General features: G+C 43.1%; 2 protein-coding genes across 2 annotated transcripts; both read left to right on the plus strand.

Annotated features, from left to right (window-relative positions):
• Nucleotides 1-615: 615 nt before the first annotated feature.
• Nucleotides 616-5,504, plus strand: LOC102267322 (vomeronasal type-1 receptor 4). Its single transcript, XM_014480435.2, is given in 3 exon segments — nt 616-657; nt 4,609-5,281; nt 5,284-5,504. Coding segments are annotated over 3 exon segments (936 nt in total).
• A 4,426-nt stretch (nt 5,505-9,930) lies between these two features.
• Nucleotides 9,931-19,943, plus strand: RFPL4AL1 (ret finger protein like 4A like 1). The gene is given in 4 exon segments (XM_070388322.1): nt 9,931-10,159; nt 10,162-10,450; nt 10,566-10,914; nt 19,692-19,943. Coding segments are annotated over 4 exon segments (1,119 nt in total).
• The last annotated feature ends 805 nt before the right edge of the window (nt 19,944-20,748 follow it).

Raw genomic sequence — 20,748 nt, forward strand, 5'->3', positions numbered from 1 at the left:
GTGTTCCTCTCACAGCACAAGGGCATCTTTTGCGGGTTCATTTTTTGGTTCTGGCTGTGGTGGTGCCCCATGTGTGACTGTGTGGGGTTGGGTGTCATGGATTGTGTGGGGGCAGGTGTGTCCTTCTGCAATTCTGGGTCACGATGGTGTCAGGGAGGCACCTCCTCTGTGGGGTTGACCTCTGTGTGTCCCACAAAATGGCAAACAGTAGCTATGACCACATCACTCACTGCAATAAATACTCAGCCCCATAGAAAGGAGATCATGGGCCATGTGTGTGGGAGGAGAGATGCAAGAGGATGAGGGGAACTGCATGTACTTAGGAGTCACTGTGATGTAGGGAGAAATGAGTGGGGTTTCAGGCAGGATCCTATGAGGATTCACTGTGCATGAGACTCATGTTCGAGCTTTTGCCAATAAAGAAAATTCAATGGGATTCATGGAGCAGCTCCATCACGAGGGCCAGGCTCAGGGCACCCCAGGATGGGCCACCGCAGCCTGAAGGAGGCTGGACGGGGATACAGAGCAAGTAGAAGTCGTGTGTGCTCACACAGGGAAGGACGCGCAGTTCAAGCACTGTCCAGCTCCACGTGCCAAGAGGTAGCTCTCCACGCAATGGTCGGGGCACGTGTCCAGGCCCACACCTCGGAAGCAATCGTGAGACCACGGCTACACGTGTCCAGGCCTGCGTTCAGGAAGCTAACGCAAGAGGAGGGACAAGCATCCAGGTCCGGGGCCGGGAGCTGTCGCAAGAACTGAGGTAACTGTCCAAGTCCTGCCTTGGGAGCTGTCGCGAGAGCAGAGGTGGTGCCTGGTCCCGGCTGCGGCGCACAGCAGCTCCAGCACGAGGAGCCGCCGCCAAAGGCCCAGAGGGCCGGGAGCCACGGTGCTCGTCGGCGGCCTCTGCATCTGCCAGGATAGTATTTCTTGTTTCCAAGAGCTCTCGATTTACCAGGAAGAGAGAGCAGAGAGGAGGAAACGAACAAAAAGGTATGAATCTCATCTTGAGGTGAAGAGAGTGAGTCAGTTGTGACTACGGAGGGGCTCACAGGAGCCAGGAGCAGGTGGAGCCAGGAGGCTGAGCCTAAAGGACGAGACCATTGAAGTGGCGGGAAGAGGGGCGACTAGGAGCTGGGAGGGGAGGCCAGGACGCGCTTCCTGCTTTGAGCGGAAGTAATGCCATGGCTCTAGTGGGAAAAGGAGCGAGGGCGGCCGTGGGGTTAGAAACGCCTTAGGTGCCCGAAGTCACTGTTTCCTCCTCACGTTGCTTCAGGTGCTCAGTGACAAGGGGAATGTTCATCTTTCAAAAACCAACTCATGGTTTCCTTGGTAGTTTCTACTTCTTTTCTGGTCTTTATTTCATTCATTTCCACTGTTTTTCCCTTATATATCTGCTAACCTTTGCCTTAGTTTTGGGTGGGTGGTTTGGTTTTGTTTGGTTTGGGTGTTTTTTTTGTTTGGTTGGTTTTTTTTTAATGTGATTTTTGGTTTGTTTTTGTTCTTTCTGGTATAAAGTTATGTTTATTAGAACCTTTTTTTTCTTAATCTCATTTGTTGTTAAACCATTCCTCTTAGAACAAAGCCTGTGCTGACTCCCGTAACCTTCGGTTTGCTGTGTTCCCACTCCACTTGCATCTCAAGGTATTTTATTTCCATTTTTATTTCCGTTTGGATTTTCTTTGACCACAGTTTGTTCTGGAGTGGTTGTTCATCTCCATGTATCTGTGATTTTTCCAGCTTTCATGCTGTTATTGGCGCCTTATTGCATATAATTACCGTGGAAAAAGACACTTCATGTGATTTCGGTGTTAAATCTGTTAAGACTTGTTTGGGGGACTTCCCCGGCATTCCAGTGATCAGGACCTCACTTTCCAAAAGAGGGTGTAGGAGTTTGATCCCTGGTCAGAGGTCTAACATTCTGCATGTCTCAGGGCCAAAATCAAGACATTAAAAAGAAAGCAATATTATAACAAATTCAATAAAGACTTTTTAAAAAAAGACCTGCTTGAGTCCTAATATGTGATGTGATCTGGTGAATGTTCTCTGTGGTCTTGAGAAGAATGTATATTTTTCTGCTCTTGGATAGATTGATCTGGTTATGTCCATAAAGTTCAACTGTGCTAATGTGTAGCTAACTCCAACATTTCCATGTTGGTTTTCTGTCTGATGAGAGTGTGAGTATTGCAGTCCCCACTATGATTATGTTTCTTGCTTTAGATATGATGTTTGCTTTATTGTTTAGATGCTCTGAGGTGAGTGAGAACTTATATATGAGGCTTGTCTTGTGCACCAGCATGATGATGACTATTGCAATCTTAAAAGACTACAACATGGTATAAATGTAATATTCATATGCACTGGGAAGCCAAAAAATTGTGTGACCCACTATATTATGACATTGAATTTATTGCTATGGTTTGGAACCAAACACAACTTCTCTGAATTACATCTGTATTTCTGCTGTGAACCTCACTATTTCTTTCCTTTGGGCTTAATTCGTTCTTCTTTTGTAGTTCCTTGAGGTGTAAAGCTATTTTGTTTGAGACCTTTCTTCCTTTTTCATATAGACATTTATCACTATCAACTTAGCTCTTAATCTGCTTCCCATAGGTTTTGTTATCTTGTATTTCCATTGTCATTTTCTGAAGATGTTTTATTTTTGATTTTTCATTTCATCCATGTAGTTTAATCTTCACACAAGTATACCAGCTCCAAGTAAATATAATATGCCTAGCCGCTGTTAACAGAGAAGGCAATGGCACCCCGCGCCAGTACTCTTGCCTGGAAAATCCCATGGACGGAGGGCCTGGTGGGCTGTAGTCCATGGGGTCGCTAAGAGTCGGACACGACTGAGCGACTTCACTTTCACTTTCACTTATTATTGAATTATCCCATTTTCTTTAATAATTTGTAGTTTCATATCATTGTGGTTGAAAAAGATGCGTGAAATGATTTCGGTCTTAAATATGTTAAGACAAATGGAGAATGGACCATATACACTTAATATATTTTCTGTTGCTGATGGATGGTGAGTCTGTTAAGTTCATGTGGTCTCATGTATAGTTTGAGTTCAATGATTCCTTATTGATTCTCTATATGATTAATCTATTGCTGAGACTAGGAAATTAATGTCCATATTATTACTGTGTGTTGTATATTTTTCCCCTTGATTTATGTGAACAAGTCCTTAGTATATTGAGGTCCTCCAATGTTGGGCTTACAAATATTTACAGTTGTTCTATTTTATTAATGAATGGATACTTTCATCATTATATAATGACTTCCTTTGTCTGTTTTTACAGTTTTTGCCCTTTAGTCTATTTTTGTCTGAGATGACTATAGTTATCCCTACTTCTTTTGGTTTCTACCTGCATAGACTATCTTTTTCCATTCCTTCTCTGTAGGTCTATGTGTGACTGTGAAAACTTCAATTCTACATAACATGGTCCTGTGGGACTCCAGTAGGCTGAGTACCCTTCACTGTTGGGGTGGGTTATTAGAGGGTCCACCCCTTTGGGGGCAGCCACAGAGGTTGGGGCATGAAATGTGTGTGGACAAGTTCCTTCCAGGCACAAGCTGAAGGCTTGGCTTCATTTTTTGAATCAAACCAGAGAGAGAATGTGGAAGCAGTGGCCACTTGTTCTTTCAGTCTCCTGAGAGCCTCCCAGTCAGCCGCTCGATGCAGTGCTTAAATGCCAGATCCTCAGGCAGTAGCTGATAGAGAGTGCAGTCAAACTCCAGCAGGGTGATGGTGTTAAAGCCTATTCATGCTGCACTGATCCTGGGGATGTGGCCGTGGTGGGTGCTAGCAGGTCATTTCACAGCTACTTTTTTATTTTCTTAGCCCTTTGAGGCTCCACAGTGCCCATCCACACTGGCTACCAGAGCTAAGTGATTTGAGGGAGCTAACGTGGTTCAGGTCCTTACTTCTCAGAGAAGCAAGTAGTTGCGTGTTTCATTGTGATTGGAATGCACTGCGCTACACGTGGGCTCATGGTGAGCAGGTGTCCCAGACGTTCCCACCTGTTTTGATGTGGGTGTTTTCAAAGTCATCTGATGTGTGCAAGTCATTCAATGATTTCCTGAATTTCTCTCAAAGGAATTGATCCACGTGTAAATATATTCACTGTGTCCATGGGAGGAGCAAGCCTCTGTGTTGCCATCTTGGTGAAATCACTCAGTACATTCTTGTAATAAGTGGGATGATCATGAATCCTAAAGTGGTAGAGCACATTCTTATCTCTGTCTTCTGTCACTCATATACCTGATACATATTATTTAATACCTATGATGGGTCATCAAATGTTGTTGAACAAGACAGACATGGTTCTTGAGTTCATGGACCTTACATACAGGTGGAGAACAGGATATACAAGTAAATAGGAGTAAATAAAAAATTATAATGGTGAAACTTGTAACTAATGTCAAGTGTATGTTCTCCAGGTAGAACTGATTATCTGGCATATGAGAGTGCCATTTTTCTCAAGAGAAGTAAAGAGTGAGAGTCCCTTCCCAGTCTTGGTTCTGTAAGAAGACTGCTGATGTCATCACCTGCACAGCTTCCTTTCTGCTCCAGGACACTCTGAAATCCTCTCCATGTCTTTTCAGAAAGATGTCCTACGAACTGCAAGCCAGGAAGCTCTGAAAACCACCTATCTCTTACAGATGGGAGTTGGGTCTCTGGTCAATGTCATCCTTTTCTTCCAAAACATCTCTCCAGTCTTGTTTGGACACAAGCAGAGACCCACAGACACTATTCTCACCCACATGGCCCTGGCCAATCTCTTGGTTCTTCTCTCCTCTGGGCTTCCCCACACAATGACAGCTTTTGTTTCAAGTAAGCCCCTGTCCAGTCCTGGGTGTAAGCTTGTATATTACATACACAGAGTGGCTCGCAGCACCACCCTGTGCTCCACCTGTGTCCTGAGCACCTATCAGTCCTTCACTCTCATCCCTAGGAGAGAAGGGAGGTCATTGCTCAGAAGAAGAGCCCTCAGGGTCACAGATTCTTCCCATTGGATCTGTTGGATATTCAGTGCCTTAGTGAATAGCTACGTTCCTGTGAACATCACTGGTCTACAGGACACGCACAACTATTCTGATGCTCAAGGCAGGTGGTTCTGCATGTCCTTGGGTCATAAATCAGGCTTTACCTTCTTGTGGTCTGTCTCAGATGCCATATTTATTAGCCTCATGATCTGGTCCAGTGGCTCCATGGTGCTTCTTCTGCACAGACACCACCAGAAAATGAAGTATATTCACACCCCCACTGGACACCACAGATGCCCCCAGAGACCAGAGCCACCCACACAATCCTGATGCTGGTGGTCACCTTTGTCATCTTCTATGTGCTGAATTCTATTTTTGCTTTTTGTATTAGTGCTTTTCACGATTTTCGTCTATGGTTGCTGCAGATCTCTAGTGTCTTAGTTTCATGTTTTCCCACTGTTTCCCCCTTCCTCTTTCTCCTCAGGGATCCTAGAGCACCTAGATTCTGCTCCTGAATTATTAAAATGTATTGTTAAAGTGCGAAATGTACAGTAGACAGCTTCAATAATGAAAGTAGTGACTCTCTTCTGTAACTATTTCCTCAGTAATAGTGTTTCTCCAGTATAATTAGTATATAACATAATGTCAGTTCCAGTTGTGCAGCATGATGAATGGGAATTTATATGTACTGCAAAATGGTCACCACAGTGTCTGATTGATATGAAGCCTGCATAAAACATTACAAATGTGTGGAACTGTATAGTCTAAGAAATTCCTACGTATTCTGTAAAATGGTCAACAGTGATTCTGAGCATAGTATAAACACTTTAGGAACTCATACAATGGCTACAAAAATCAAAGAGCACAAGTTTAGAGCCCTAACCCTGTGCTCTGCAACAAGAGAAGCCACCATAGTGAGAAACCTGCACACGGCAACTAGAGACTAGCCTCCATCACAGCAACGACACAAAACCCAGGCGTAGCAACAAAGACCCAGTGCAGCCAAGAATAAAATACATAAATAAAAATTTTTAAAAGAAAGAAATGTATCATTAAAAAAATACAAACTCTTTTTGAGGAAATCATTTCCTTGATGGCCAGTTCAGCTCTCTAAAAGAAACCTTCTTCAGGAGTTTTTGCAAATTATTTTTTCCATATGTTGCATCTAATACCTGATGTACATTGACACATAATCTATGTTTGTCTAGATAAATATTACTGTAGGGTGGATGGAAATATTTATTTCATGGATGAAGATAATAAATACAGAAAATGGAGGTGTTCTGTATTACCATATACCTTTATTCACTTGTATTTTCCAGTATGCTGTAGTGTTAATTCAGAAAATAAATGTTATTCATATGGGTTGCTTCTTCTTTCAACCTGAATTTTCTTTACGTGATTGACCATCGATAAATTTGGTTGATTGAAAGGATTAAGTAACATGAAGGAGGGAGTAAAAACTGTCTTTATATTTGTCACTTGAGTGTTTATTATTCATCACTGAAAATCAGAAACTTGGGTCTTAGTTTTCAGTTTTTCCTGTTTTTTTTTCCTCTTTTTTTGCCTTTTATTTGGATAGTCTAGTGTTTTGTTTTTTGCATTCCATTTGAAAAGTATATAGTGTTATGGTATAACTACTTTTTTATTGGTTTGATTTTTGCAGCTATTGTATGAGTTCCTAAAGTGTTTATATTCTGCTCAGAATCACTTTTGACCATTTTACAGAATATGTAGGAATTTCTTAGACTATACAGTTCCACACATTTGTAATGTTTTATAGCACTGCTTTTATAAATGCTTACTCTCGATACATATTATTACCCACAGTTAATGCTATGATTTTTGCCGTGATAAGGTAGTTATCTCTAATGCAACAAGTCTGGTAATACCAAGTGTTGAAAGGATATGGATCAAGAGGATTTCTTTTTTTCTCTCTTTTTTATTTTGTTTTTTAATTATAGTCGACATGCAATGTTATATTTGTTTCTGGTGTACATCATAGTGATTCCACATTTATTTACGTTATGAGTTGATCGCCGCAACTCCCGTTACCACTCCTCTCTGCAAAGTGTTGACTGTATTCCTTATGTTACAGCTCAGTGACTTATTCACGTCATAACTGGAGGTTTGTGCCTTAATCTGTCTCATCTGTTCATCTGTTTCATCCAACCTCCAACTTCCTCCTTCCTGAAAACCACCAGAGTATCTGCCTCTATGAGTTTGATCTTGTTTGTTTTGTTTTCTTTTGCAGACGCCCCATGTAAGTGAAGTCACGATATTTGTCTTTCTTTATCTGACTTATTTCACTTAGCATAATAGGTCTAGGTTCATCCATGTTGTTGCAGATGGCAAAATTTCATTCTTTTTCTGGCCAAGTAATATTCCTTTGTATACCACATCTTCCTTATACATTCGTCTGTTGATAGATACTTAGATTGTTTCCATTTCTTAGCTATTGTAAATAATGCTGCAGTGAACATTAAGGTGTCCATATCTTTTTGAATTAGTGTTTTTGTTTTTTGGAAATCCAGGATTGGAATTTCTGGATTGAATGGTAGTTCCATATATAATTTTTTGAGGAATCTCTATTCTGCTTTTCACAGTGACCACACCAGTTTACATTCCCACCAACGGTGCACACGAGTTGCCTTTTCTCCACATCCTCACCAACACTTGTTATTTGTTGTCTATTTAATAATAGCTTTTCTGACAAATGCGAAGTGATATCTCATTGTGGTTTTGACTTGCATTTTCCTGATGACTAGTAATGTTGAACACTCATTATTACTGCTTTATAATATTCCATTCATTACTTATTCTAGTGCTGATGGGTATTTGAGTCTTTTCTGGCTTTTTACCATTGTGAGACATGCTGCAATGAACTTTCTTACACATGTGTTCTGATGAATATGTATAAGGGTTTCTCTGGGTTATACAGCTGATCTGCATGAAGAATATAAATGTTCACGTGACAAAATAATGTCGCGTTATTTTCCAAACATGTTGAAGAAGGCTTCTCAGGCTGCCTGAGATGCTGCGTTTCCCCTGCTGACTGATTCAGCCCCTCGTACTGGGCCAGGTGCTTTGCCACAGCCAGGTAGGTTCAGCTGAGGGGCAGAAGGTCTGAGTCTGACCAGCAGCACCCAATGGAAAAAGACATTGGTCCATAGAGGTCGATTATGATTATAAATTTACATGTGGCCACGTTAAGTGTCAATTTTTTACAGTGTCAATTATTTTAATATCATAACTATTACCATTTCAAGTTGTAATCAGTTCTGAATAGTTCTTGACAAGATGGTTTAAAATCTCTGTCTTAATACTTTCTTGAAATTGAGTGTGTGTGTTACACCCACAGCCCCTCTCAGTTCAGATGAGCCCACTTAAGGAGCTCAATAGCCACAGGGAACTGGAGCATCCACACTGGACAACCCAGATGTGGACACTTTCACCAGCTCCACTAGAAGTCTGGTGGTGAACCACATCCTTCATGTGGTTCATATGAAACCAGCATTTCATATCTCAGAGCCAGGACCATGAGTATTATTTCTGTTTGCATTTTCATTACCTAGTAATGAAATTACTAGGTACACAGTAGGGTCACAGTAGCTCTATGTGTTTAAATATGTGGGGGCAGATTCCAAGGATGAATAATCATTCAACACATTAAATCATTATCATGCATATTTTCTGCAGACAGGAACTACAGTTGAACACTTTAAAGAGGCAGTGGCCGTCTTATCTGCCTGCCTTCTCTTCTCAAGCCCATGTACCTGAACTGTGGACAAGTCCGCTGGCCACAGTGCATCAACTCCCTGCAGAAGGAGCACAGTGGGGATGATTAACTGTACCACTTCTGCTCTGTGGGCTTCAGAAGGATGAACTCAGGACTATTTCCCAGCTTAGGAAACTGGTCCCCAAGAACCAATTGTAAATTGATAGTTGCTATGATCAATTTAAAGTATTCTAATGTCCCCTCTCTATTTTTTCTAATCGGTAATAATTTTTAACCCACAAAACTCTGGAGATCCCAATGCAATTGTTCTTCCTGGTGTTTCTACCCTCAGGCTCTACACACTGATCCCCCATCAACCCAAGGACAGAGTGCATGTTTTCCTGCCCCAGGTCTTGTTCCCAAGGTGTTTCTTTCCATCGTGAGTCTCTGCCCCCATAAGCTTTGATCCCCTCTATTCACTGTCCGAGTCTTCAGTCTTTGAGGCAGTGATGCCCCTGGTTTTCTCACCTCTTTTACAGATACAAGAATTTTTCCTCTGTTCAGTGTTTTTTCTTATTGTTAGAACAGAGTGGTGACTTTCAAGATCCATGCATGAAAAACCAGAAACCAGAAGTCCATGACTGGTTTCTTAACTTATATTGGGTTGAGGAATTCTGATGATATATGAGTTCTCCAATGTTGACAGCTAATTCAATTGCAGCCATGTTAAAATTAGTTGGACAGTCTTATAACCTAAGTGATATTTTTGTATTTTATTTTCTTAATACATTTTTACCATAGGCAGGATAATCATGAGTTCTGTAGGTGGTAGACTATATCCTTGACTCTATCTCCTGTCACATATTCATATACTCAGTACGTATTATTTAACACCTGTCAGAGATCAACCATATTGCTGAATAAGACAGACATGATTCCCAAGTCATGGGAAACAGATATAAATACAAAACAGTAATGGTGAATAATACAGCTGTTATGTGCTTGTTCTTCGAGTTGAGCCCCTCCTATAGGGTATAAAAGTATCTGCTTTCTCGGAAGAAAGAAGAGTAAGAATTCTTTTTTATTTTGAGAATTCTTTTCCAGTGCTGGTTCTGTAAGAAGACTGCTGATGTCATCATTAGCACAGCCTCTTTTCTGTTCCAAGACACTCTGGCGTCCTCTCCATGTCTTTTCACAAAGATGCCCTGACAATCCCAGGGGACATGGTTCTGAAAACTATCTTGTAGTTACAGACGGTGGTTGGGGCTCTGGTCAATGCCATCCTTTTCCTATACAGCATCTCTCCAATCTTTCTTGGCCACAAGAAGATATCCACATACGTGATTCTCACCCACATGGCCGTGGCCAGTCTCCTGGTTCTTCTCACTCTTGGCATTCTCCACACAATGGCAACTTTTGTGTCAAAGAACCCCCTGTCTAGTCTTGGATGTAAACTCTGTATCACTTACGGAGAGTGACTCTCAGCACCGCCCTGTGCTCCACCTGTGTCCTGAGAACCTATCAGTCCTTCACTCTCACCCCGAGGAGAGCAGAGTGGATGATGCTCAGAGGAAGGGCCCCCAAGGTCACTGGTTCTTCCTGCTGCACCTGCTGGGTGCTCAGTCTCTGAATGTGCATCACTGTCCCTCTGAAAACCGCTGCTCCACAGAACACACACAACCGTAGTGATAACCAGGGAATGCGGTTTTGCTCATCCTCAGTTCCTGCCGATGGCCCTGTCTACTTGTGGTTCATCTCTGATGCCGTGTTTCTTGGCCTCACAGAACACACACAACCGTAGTGATAACCAAGGAATGCGGTTTTGCTCATCCTCAGGTCCTGCCGATGGCCCTGTCTCCTTGTGGTTCATCTCTGATGCCGTGTTTCTTGGCCTCATGGTCCAGTCCAGTGGCTCCATGGTGCTTCTGCACAGACACCGCCAGAGGGTGCCGTATGTTCACACCCCCACTGGACACCACAGATGCCCCCCAGAGACCAGAGCCACCCACACCATCCTGATGCTGGTGGTCACCTTTGTCATCGTTTACATACTGAATTCCATTTTTTCTTTTTATATCGCTTCATTCTCAAATATTCATCTATGGTTGATACAGACCACTCATATTTTGGTTTCACATTTCCCCGCTTTTAGCCCCTTTCTGCTTATCCTTAGGGATCCTAGATTTCCTAGATTCTGCTCTCATGTTGTCAGAAGTCATGGCTGAAGTGCAAATGTGTAGAAGATAGCTTCACTAATAGCTGAGATCACTCTAGTCTGTGACTCTTTACTCAGTGCCGTTTTTATTGATATAATTAACATAAAATGTTATAGTAGTTTTAGTCGTACAATATAACGATTCTATACCTGTATATGTTGCAAAATATCACCTCAGTAAGAACAAATTGCCGTTTTCATACAGAGACACAAAAATTATTTTCCCTGTAATGAGGACTTTTAAGATTTACTCTCAGCAAATTTAAAACCATGCAATACAGTTTATTATCTATAGTCACTATATTGTATATTATATCCCTGTGACTTATTTTACAACTGAACATTTGTACTTTTTGATGTTTATAATAAGTACCAAATTTTTACATAAAGTCCAACGAACATGGAAGATCAGTGTACTAAGTTGCTGCGCTGGTATATTTGATAGTCCACCCATCAAATTATATCAGCTTGAAAAGGATACTTCAGATTTTTGAGGAAACTGATTTCTCCCTCAATCCATCCAACTGTCTGGAATAAATCTCCTTTATAAAGAAATATTTAAAGTATTTCCACAAATTTTATCTCAGTGTTACTGTGAATAATACCTGAAATACACTGGCACATAATCCAGTATTGGTCCAGATAAATTTTATTCCAGAATGGACAGAGATTTTATTTCAGTGAAGAAGATTGTTTAAAAACTGGGAAAAGGAGACGGTGTTGTTCTGTATTACCTTGAATCTTTGTTTAACTCATGTTTCTCCAGTCAGCTATAGTCTTACACAGAAAATCAGTGTTCTTCAATGGATCGCTTCACCTTGAAAGCTGCATGTTCTTTATATGGTTGAGTCTCAGTAATCTGGTTGATTGGATGGATGAAGTCATATGAAAGAAGGAGTAAAAACTGCCGTCTTTTATATTTGTCACTTAAATGTGTAGTTTTCATCTAGTCTCAGTCGTCTTCTGTTCTCTTAGGTTTTTACTCTCTTTGTTTTTCCTTCCCCCCTTGTTTTGTGACAGACTGTTGTTTTTAATAACTAGTTCAGCATTTTCTTTATTTTTAAAAAAAATTTATTTATATCAATTGGAGGCTAATTACTTCACAATATTGTATTGGCTTTGCCAATATTGTACTGGCGGATCGACATGAATCTGCACAGGTGTGCACATGTTCCCCATCTTGAACCCCCCTCCCACCTCCCTCTGGGTCCATCCCAGTGCACCAGCCCCGAGGTTTAAAATTAGAGGATAACTACTTAACAATATTATGATTTTTTTGCCATACATCCACATGAATCGGCCATAGGTATACGTATGTCCCCTCCTCTTGAACCCCCCAACTCCTGCCTCCCCATCCCACCCCTCTAGGTTGTCACAGATCACCAGCTTGGGGTTCCCTGCGTCTTACATCAAACTCCCACCAGCTATCTGTTTTGCATACGGTAACGCACATGTTTCACTGCTACTCTCTCAACTCGTCCCACCCTCTCCTCCCCCGACTGTGTCCTAAGTCTCTGCTCCGTGTGTGTGTCTCCATTGCTGCCCTGCAAATAGGTTCATCAGTACTATCTTTCTAGATCCCACGGTGATGGTGGTTTTGTCACTAACTCATGTCCAACTCTTGTGACCCAATGTACAGAGGAGCCTGACAGGCTACAGTCCATGGGATTCTTGAGGCAAGAATACTGGAGTGGGTTGCCATTTCCTTCTCCAATATTCCATACATATGCATTAATATGTGATATTTGTCTTTCTCTTTCTGACTTACTTCACTCTGTAAGGTTCATCCACCTCATTATAACTGACTCAAATGCATTCCTTTTTATAGCTTAGTAATATTCCACTGTGTATATGTACCATAACTACCTTATCCACTCATCTGTTGATGGACATCTAGGTTGCTTCCATGTCCTAGAACTGGTCTTTAGTTGCTTTACAATGTCATGTTGGTTTCTGCTCCACAGAAGTGAATCAGCTATACATATATCTCCTCTCTTTTAGATTTCCTTCCCATTTAGGTCACCACAGAGCACTGATAGAGTTTCCTGTACTATACAGTAGGTTTTCATTAGTTATCTAATTTAACATTGTATATACATCAACCCCAGTCTCCCAGTTCATCCCACCCCGCTTTCCCCTCTTTGGTGTCCATATGTTTGTTCTCTATATCTGTTCTGATTTTAGTAGTGTATTTAAAATAAATAACCAATAGGACCTACTGTATAGCACAGGGAACTCTGCTCAATATTCTGTAATAACCTAAATGGGAAAAGAATTTGAAAAAGAATAGAAAAATAATAAAAATGAATTCATATTGAGTTATCGAATGAGAGGAAACAAAACGATATTTAGGGCTTCACCAGAGGCTCAGCGGTAAAGAATTCGCCTGCAAGGCAAAAGACTCAGGTTGATCCCTGGGTCGGGAAGATCCCCTGGGAGAGGATGGCAACCCACTCCAGTGTTCTTGCCTGGAAAATTCCATGGACAGAGGAGCCTAGGAGGCTACAGTCCATGGGGTTGCCAAGAGTCGGACATGACTGTCGTGACTGAGCACACATGCATGCAAACCTTATTTATCCTTCTGAAACGTCCTGTTTTACTTAACAGTATATCAAGGATATCTTTTCACTTTAATACATAAGTCTTTTTCACCTTTCTAAGGCAAAAAATTTATTTGATAGTGTTAAGGTGTAAGTACTTTCTGTTGCTTGTGGTAGCCATTGTATATGGGTTCCCAAAGTATCATAGTCTGATCTGACTGCTTTCAACCCTTTCAAAGAACATGTAAAAACTTTTAAATAGTATAATTCTACAGGTCTTGTAATGCTTTTTGCTATTTTTTTATGTTTTCATCAAAGAATACAGATTCTTTGGAATGTGTATTGGAAGTCAGTTTTGAGAAACCAGGGTGCACTCGGCAGGGTGCACACTGCCGAGACTGTCATTGCTCTGGGGCCTCTCAGCACAAACAGCTCATAATTCGGTTTCATGAACGCACTCACACATGCAGATATACCTAGCTACACTCAACACATACACATTTTTTTTATCCAAGCATAGTTGATTTACAGTATTGTGTTAGCTACTGTGTTTAGAGTGGATAACCAATGGGAACCTATTGTATGGCACATGGAACTCTGCTCAATGTCACGTGGCAGCCTAGATGGGAGGGGAGTTTGGGGGAGAATGGATTCATGTACATGTATGGTTGAATCCCTTCACTGTTCCTCAAACTATCACAACACTGTTAATCAGATTTACCCCAATACAACAGGTGTTGGTGTTGAGAAAAATAAAAAGATGCAATATTGTTTTAGCTTCAGCTGTACAAAAAAAATAATTCAGTTATATTTAGAATGGCAAAGTCAGGATTTAAACATACATACATATAATAGTAATGAGTAAATGTAGAAGGAATGATGTAGGTAGAACGTGATTGGAAACCACCATAGGAAAAAAAAATATAGTTGTTTCCTAGCTTTTAAAACTTGTCTGGTGTTTTCTCATAACTGGATTCAACAGATCACTCTACTTCGGCCCCTAAGCCAGTTTTGGTGGAGTTCATTTCAGTCCTGACGTCATGCCATCCAAAGGCTGCGCCAGTTTCTGCACTTTCCCGTCTCTAGAGAACATGCTGTGTTGGGCCAGCTAAGGACTGGTGCTGGTTCTGCAGCATCCTCATGTGGCCGTGACAGACGGGCCTCTCTTGGTTCCACACACCATTTTACTGGAACCAGAAGCACTGAAGTTCCTCTTCGTTCTTGTACTAGCACTCCTGCAAAGCACACAGCAGAAGTGGTGTGTGAGAGTGTGTGAAAGAGAGGGTGTGCATACTGGGAAGCACAGTAGAGAGTCCGTGACTGAGACCACGAGTAAGATTGTGAGGGTGTGTGTGTGAGCGAGAGGGCGTGTGTGTCTCTCCCTGAAGGAGAGAAAATAGGAGACAGAGGAGAAACAGTTCTGAGAAGCTTGTGTGGGTGCATGCATAATCGTGTCCAACTCTTTGCGACCCCACGACTGTAGCCCATCAGGCTCCTCTGCCCATGGGATTCTCCAGGCAAGAATACTGGAGCGGGTTGCCATTTTCTCCTTCAGGAGATCTTCCCGACCCAGGGATTAAACCTGCATCTTTGGCATCTTCTGCGTCGACGGGTGTATTCTTTACCACTAGCACCACCTGGGAAACCCTTTAAGAAGCTTAGTTCCTGTATTTCATAATCTCTTGTGACCCGGGAAGAGCAGCTGCAAGTGTGTGGATCCCAGGCTCTTCCATTGTCTCCAGCCTCCTCCCGCCCCACCAGCAACACCAGCCCTGATTCTCCGTCCTGGAGCTCTGGCACCATCTGCTGGGCCAGGTGCCCTACACTGCAAGGGAAGACACGTTCCGCTTCTCCCAGTCCCTGGGCTAGCCACGTGGAGCTGCCTACATCTCAGTTCAAGCAGAGTAAGATTCAAATTCTGCTCCTCATTTGCCCTAGACTCATTCCAGATGCTCCATAGTGACATATTTCTGTACAACACAACATTTCCATCACCTCACAAAGTTCTTCTCCACCCAACACCAGATACAGTTAACTCTGTGTAACAGAAAAGAGGGTGCCCAACTATGCATCCATCCTACACTCTCTCTCTCACACACACATGCACACACATACACATGGGAACACGAGAGACCTGAAACTCTTCTGCATCAGCAGCAGGACTGGAATCCCCTTGTTTGGGATCATCTTTCCCACTTCAGCCCCTGAAGACAAAGATGCTCAGGGCAGAGCGACACAGACAAGTGCACACCCCTCCTCTCCATGTCAATCTGCTCCACGCTGCCAGCTTCATAATGTGAATACCCAGGTCCCCAGAAGATGTTTGCTATTCAAACAGTGAGATTAAGACAGAGAATGGAGTAGGTACAGCTCGGATGTAGGAATCAGAGCAGGGACCCAACCACATACCCTACGGTGCCTTTTTTAACATTCTGTCTTATGCACACTCTCAAATAATTATCATTTTTCTCTATAATGTTTGGAGTTAATGATGGTTGATTCAACTTACCTTTTCTGCTGGAGTGAGAAGATTTGAAGCTGTCGAATGGAACATTCTAGAAGGCAGCACATAAGTGATTCAGCCACAGTTGTATCATGAGCTTCTCCTCTCATTCCCCTTTGAGTGTATGGTGGTAACTGTTGCAGGGTTTCCCCCCCATAAATGCCTCAGAGTTGTATCTCTTAACACTAACACCAAACTGTCCCTAGCCAGGATATAATTATCACTTAAATTCTCCAATGGAGGGACGTCCCTGGTGGTCCTGTGGATAAGACTCTGAGCTTGCAATGCAGAGGGCGTGGGTTCGATCCCTGGTCACGGAACTAAGATCCCACATGCCGCATGGCACAGCCAAAAAGTAAAAATTCTCCAGTGGAAAGAACTGCTGGATCTGCTCAAGGTAGATGATGCTTAAAAGTAAACAAGGAGCTTGAGGTATGGGTGGGTGAGTGGGTGATTACCCTGTTGTCTACAGTTTGTATGCTTGAAAACATCCATTAAGGGAAGGGATATGTGTATCCTTGTGGCTGACTCATTTTGCTGTTCAATAGAAACTAACACAACATTGTAAAGCAACTATACTCCAATAAAAATTAAGTTTAAAATAAATAAAAATTGTATTTAAAGGAGAATTTTTTAACAGTACTCTTGGAAATTCTAATAATATTCAAACAGGAAAAAAAGATAACATGGCTGAAACAAAGAATTAGCCCTAGCATGAGAACAAAAGCATGAAAACATACTCAATATGAAACGAAGGACAGCAAGAAGAACAGTTTCTCAGTGAAAAGCCTGAGGAGTGTGGGATTGTCCCAGGGGCTGGGGCACCATGAACTCTCAGATGGGGTGGGTTGTGGGCACTGGAATTCTCACAAAGTACAACAAACTAGTTCTTGGGGGCAAACTTTTACTCAAAGACTCAGATAGTAAATATTTTTAGGTTCACAGGCCACATGGTCTCTGTCACAACTGCTTAATGCTACATTTGTAGGTGGAAGCCACCTTAGACAGTATGCAGACAGAGGTGGCTGCTTTCCAATGGATGCGTGCTTAGTCCCTTCTTCAGTCGTGTCCAACTCTTGGCGACTCTATAGACTCTAGCCCACCAGGCTCCTCTGTGCATGGGATTCTCCAGGCAAGAATACTAGAGTAGGCTGCCATGCCCTCCTCCAGGGGATCTTCCCAACCCAGAAATGGAACCCCCGCCTCTCATGTCTCCTGCATTGGCAGGTGGGTTCTTTACCACTAGCGCCACCTGTGAAGCCCCTCTGCATTCCAGTAAAACACAACAAAACTTTCCAATAAAATTCACCGTTTACCTGTGCCATCAGGTTGACATTATGGATACAAAGGATTTTGAGGTTGAAAAGATGGCCTAAAATGGGGGATTTTACAGACGACAAAGACCTAGGAATATAATTAGAAAGAAGCATGGAATTTAAGGTCCTTGAAAACAGACTCCTGATCCATTGGTGACACGGTATTTTGGAGACATGAAAAAGCACTGAGGAACCAGCCCAGTTGGAAATAATGAAATCCCTGATGCACCTTCAATGGTCCCTCTAACGCCTGATTTAACTTTGACTCTGAACTAAAATTTCCACGGGAAATACAGAAAACTTTTTTCTGACAGCTATTTGGATATCATTTGTTGTTGTTCAGTTGCTCAGTTGTGTCTGACTCTTTGCAACCCCATGGGTTATAGCAGGCCAGGCTCCTCTGTCCTCCACTATCTGCTGGCGTTTCCTCAAACTCACATCTATTGAGTCGGTGATGCCATCCAACCATCTCATCCTCTGTCATCCCCTTCTCCTCCCGCCTTCAGTCTGTCCCAGCATCAGGGTCTTTTCCAATGAGTCAGCTCTTCCCCTCAGGTGGCCAAAGTACTGGAGTTTAAGCTTCAGCATCAGTCCTTCCCATGGATATTCAAGGTGAATTTCCTTCAGGACCCACTGAATTGGCAATATTTGTTTCCTATTAGATTAAAAATAGCACTTTGAAGATACAATTATCTTTTTTGTGTGTGTTAAATCTCTGTATGACTGGAGGATAAAGAAACCTAAGGCCAGAATTAAATCACAACCTGATTGGATTAGCAAAGAATGGGCGTGAGATGGGAGAAGCCATCTCTTATAAAAGCCCCTGGAGGTGGCTCACTGCAGAACTGAGCTGTGAGAGGGGGCAAGCAGCTGGACCTGGCTGAGTAGAGGTAAGTCTGTCTTAGGAGCGTTCATTCTTGTATTTCTGTTCTACAGAAGGCAGGGATTTGGAAATGTATTCAAATTGGAGAGTTACCTGAGGCACGGTGTGTGCACTTGGAGACACACAGGACCAGGAGACACACCTCCAGGAGAACAGGCAGAACTTAGATGTTCAGTATCCAGGCTGGAGAAGTAATAAAGTCTTCACTGTTGTTGTTCAGTCACTCAGTCGTGTCCAGCTCTTTGTGACCCCATGCCAGCCTTCCCTGTCCTTCACCATTTCCCGGAGTTTACTCAAACTCATGTCCATTGAGTCGGTGATGCCATCCAACCATCTCATCCTCTGTCAACCTCTTCTCCCGCCTTCAATCTTTCCAGCATCAGGGTCTCTACCCACGAGCTGGCTCTTGGCATCAGGTGGCCGAAGTACTGGAGCTTCAGCATCAGTCCTTCCAGTGAATATTCAGGGTTGATTTCCTTTAGGGTTGACTGGTTTGATCTTCATTATCCTGAGTCTAATCAGAGCTTGGTAGACTCTGTGAGATGAACTTTCAGCCACATACTGGTTCCACCTCTCAAGTTCCTCTGTGAGTTTTTGCCACATGCAGTTTGGATAGGTGGAGAGTCCAGGGTGACCCACATGTGTGATTCTAAGTTCATTTTCCAGTACACACATAAACAAAGGAGAAGCAGATAAATCTAACCAGTGTTAAAAGGCAAAGTGTCATCATTGCAACATCATTTTTTAAATCTTTTTGGGTTTTTTATGTTAAAAGACAAATTACTCTTTATTGCATTGACACTAGCATCCCTATTAGTCTTATTTTTTTATTGAAGACTAGCTGATTTTCAATGTTACTTTGAGGTACAGCACAATGATTCAGTATTTTTGCAAAGTATTCTCTAAGTTATTACAAGGTAATGGGTGTACATCCCCAGTGCTATACAGTATGGTCCTTGTTTATCAATTTTACATATAGTAATTTCTGTCTGTTAATCTATAGTACTGCCCTCCACCCAACCTCCCCTCTGGTTACCACGCATTTTTTTTTCTATATCTGTAAATGTGTTTCTGTTTTTCATATGTTTCCATTTGTATTGTTTTCTACTCTCCACATAAAAGTGATATCATGCAGTGTTTGTCTCTCTCTGACTGACTTCACTGTGCATAATATCCTCCACGCAGCCAAAAATAAATAAATAAAATTGTAGAGATTTATATTCTCTATCAGGCTTCCTTGGTGGCTCAAAAGTAAAGAATCCACCTGCCAATGCAGGAGACTTGAGTTGGATCACCCTGTTGGGAAGATCCCCTGGAAAAGGAAATGGCAACCCACTCCAGTACTGTTAACCTGGAGAATCCCATGGACAGAGGAGCCTGGCGGGCTACAATCCATGGGGTCGCAAAAGAAGCAGACATTACTGAAGTCATATTCTCTATAAGACAAAAATTCTGGGGAAAAAAGTGCCCCAGGGACTAGTATCCATTCAGCTCACGGAAATTCCCGTCTCATGCATGTTTCCCCAGAGAGGACCCAGGGCTGAACACTTCTTTAAAGCGAGTAAATGTGTGGTCTGCCTGACGTACCTGGACAACCCCAGATACTTGAAATGCGGCTTTGGCTGCTGCTTCCGCTGCCTGGGTTTGCTGCAGAAGGTGCCCGGCGCGGAGGGCTTGCTGTGCCCCAACTGTTTGGTGGTCTCCCAGAAGACTGACCTCAGGCACGCGCTGCAGCTCGGAGCACTAGTGTGCAAGGGCAAGGCCTCGAGCCCCAGCTGAGAGCCGTCCCCCAGAGGAACCCAAGGATCCGCAAGTTCTGAGGTAAGGCGTCTGTGTACCGCGCCCCAGCCAACAATCACCCGGGGCAAAGCGCCTTTTCAACAGCGCTCAGCGAGCTAAGGCCTCGCTGAGGGCCTCGCTGAATTCTGCCGCCTGAAATGTTGATTCTTTCCAACCAGCAAGTGTTCTCCTCCATTAGGTGTAGATAAGAGCTATCTGTAGATTTTTATTTTTTAAGCAAAGACACATTTAGGCCATGCCTTAGTCCTGTGTGGCCTTCGCAGGTGGTACTAGTCATAAAGAATCCGCCTGCCAATGAAGGAGATGCCCGGGAGGTGGCTTCCATCCCAGCATGCGGGAGATCCCCCTGGAGGGAGGGAATGGCGACCCCCTCCAGCATTCTTGCCTGGAGAATCCCGTGGACAGAGGAGCCTGGTGGGCTACAGTCCACGGGGTTGCCAAGAGTCCAACACGACTGATCGATGGAGCACCTCCCACAGGATGTGGCAAAGCCCCAGGTGACTGTGCACAGTGCGAGTGGACAGGGCGTACTGAGGGCACGAACGCCCAGCTGAAGGGAAAGGAATGTGTGCTGTGTGACCGGAGGTCTCAGTCCTGTCTCCTGCGCTCCCGCCCTGGCTGGGACCTAAGGTGCCTGATTCCGGCTCGGGACTCCTAGGGAAGGGGAATGACCACAGCTCAGCTGCGTCTCTTGGGTTAGCTCCGAATGCCAGGGCTGACCTGCCCAGCTATACAGAGAGTGCCCAGGCTCCTTCCACCTGCTCCACCCACTCCCTCTCCTCCT

The sequence above is a fragment of the Bos mutus genome, chromosome 18 (assembly GCF_027580195.1).
Source record: "Bos mutus isolate GX-2022 chromosome 18, NWIPB_WYAK_1.1, whole genome shotgun sequence".
In the NCBI taxonomy this organism is placed as follows: Eukaryota; Metazoa; Chordata; class Mammalia; order Artiodactyla; family Bovidae; genus Bos; species Bos mutus.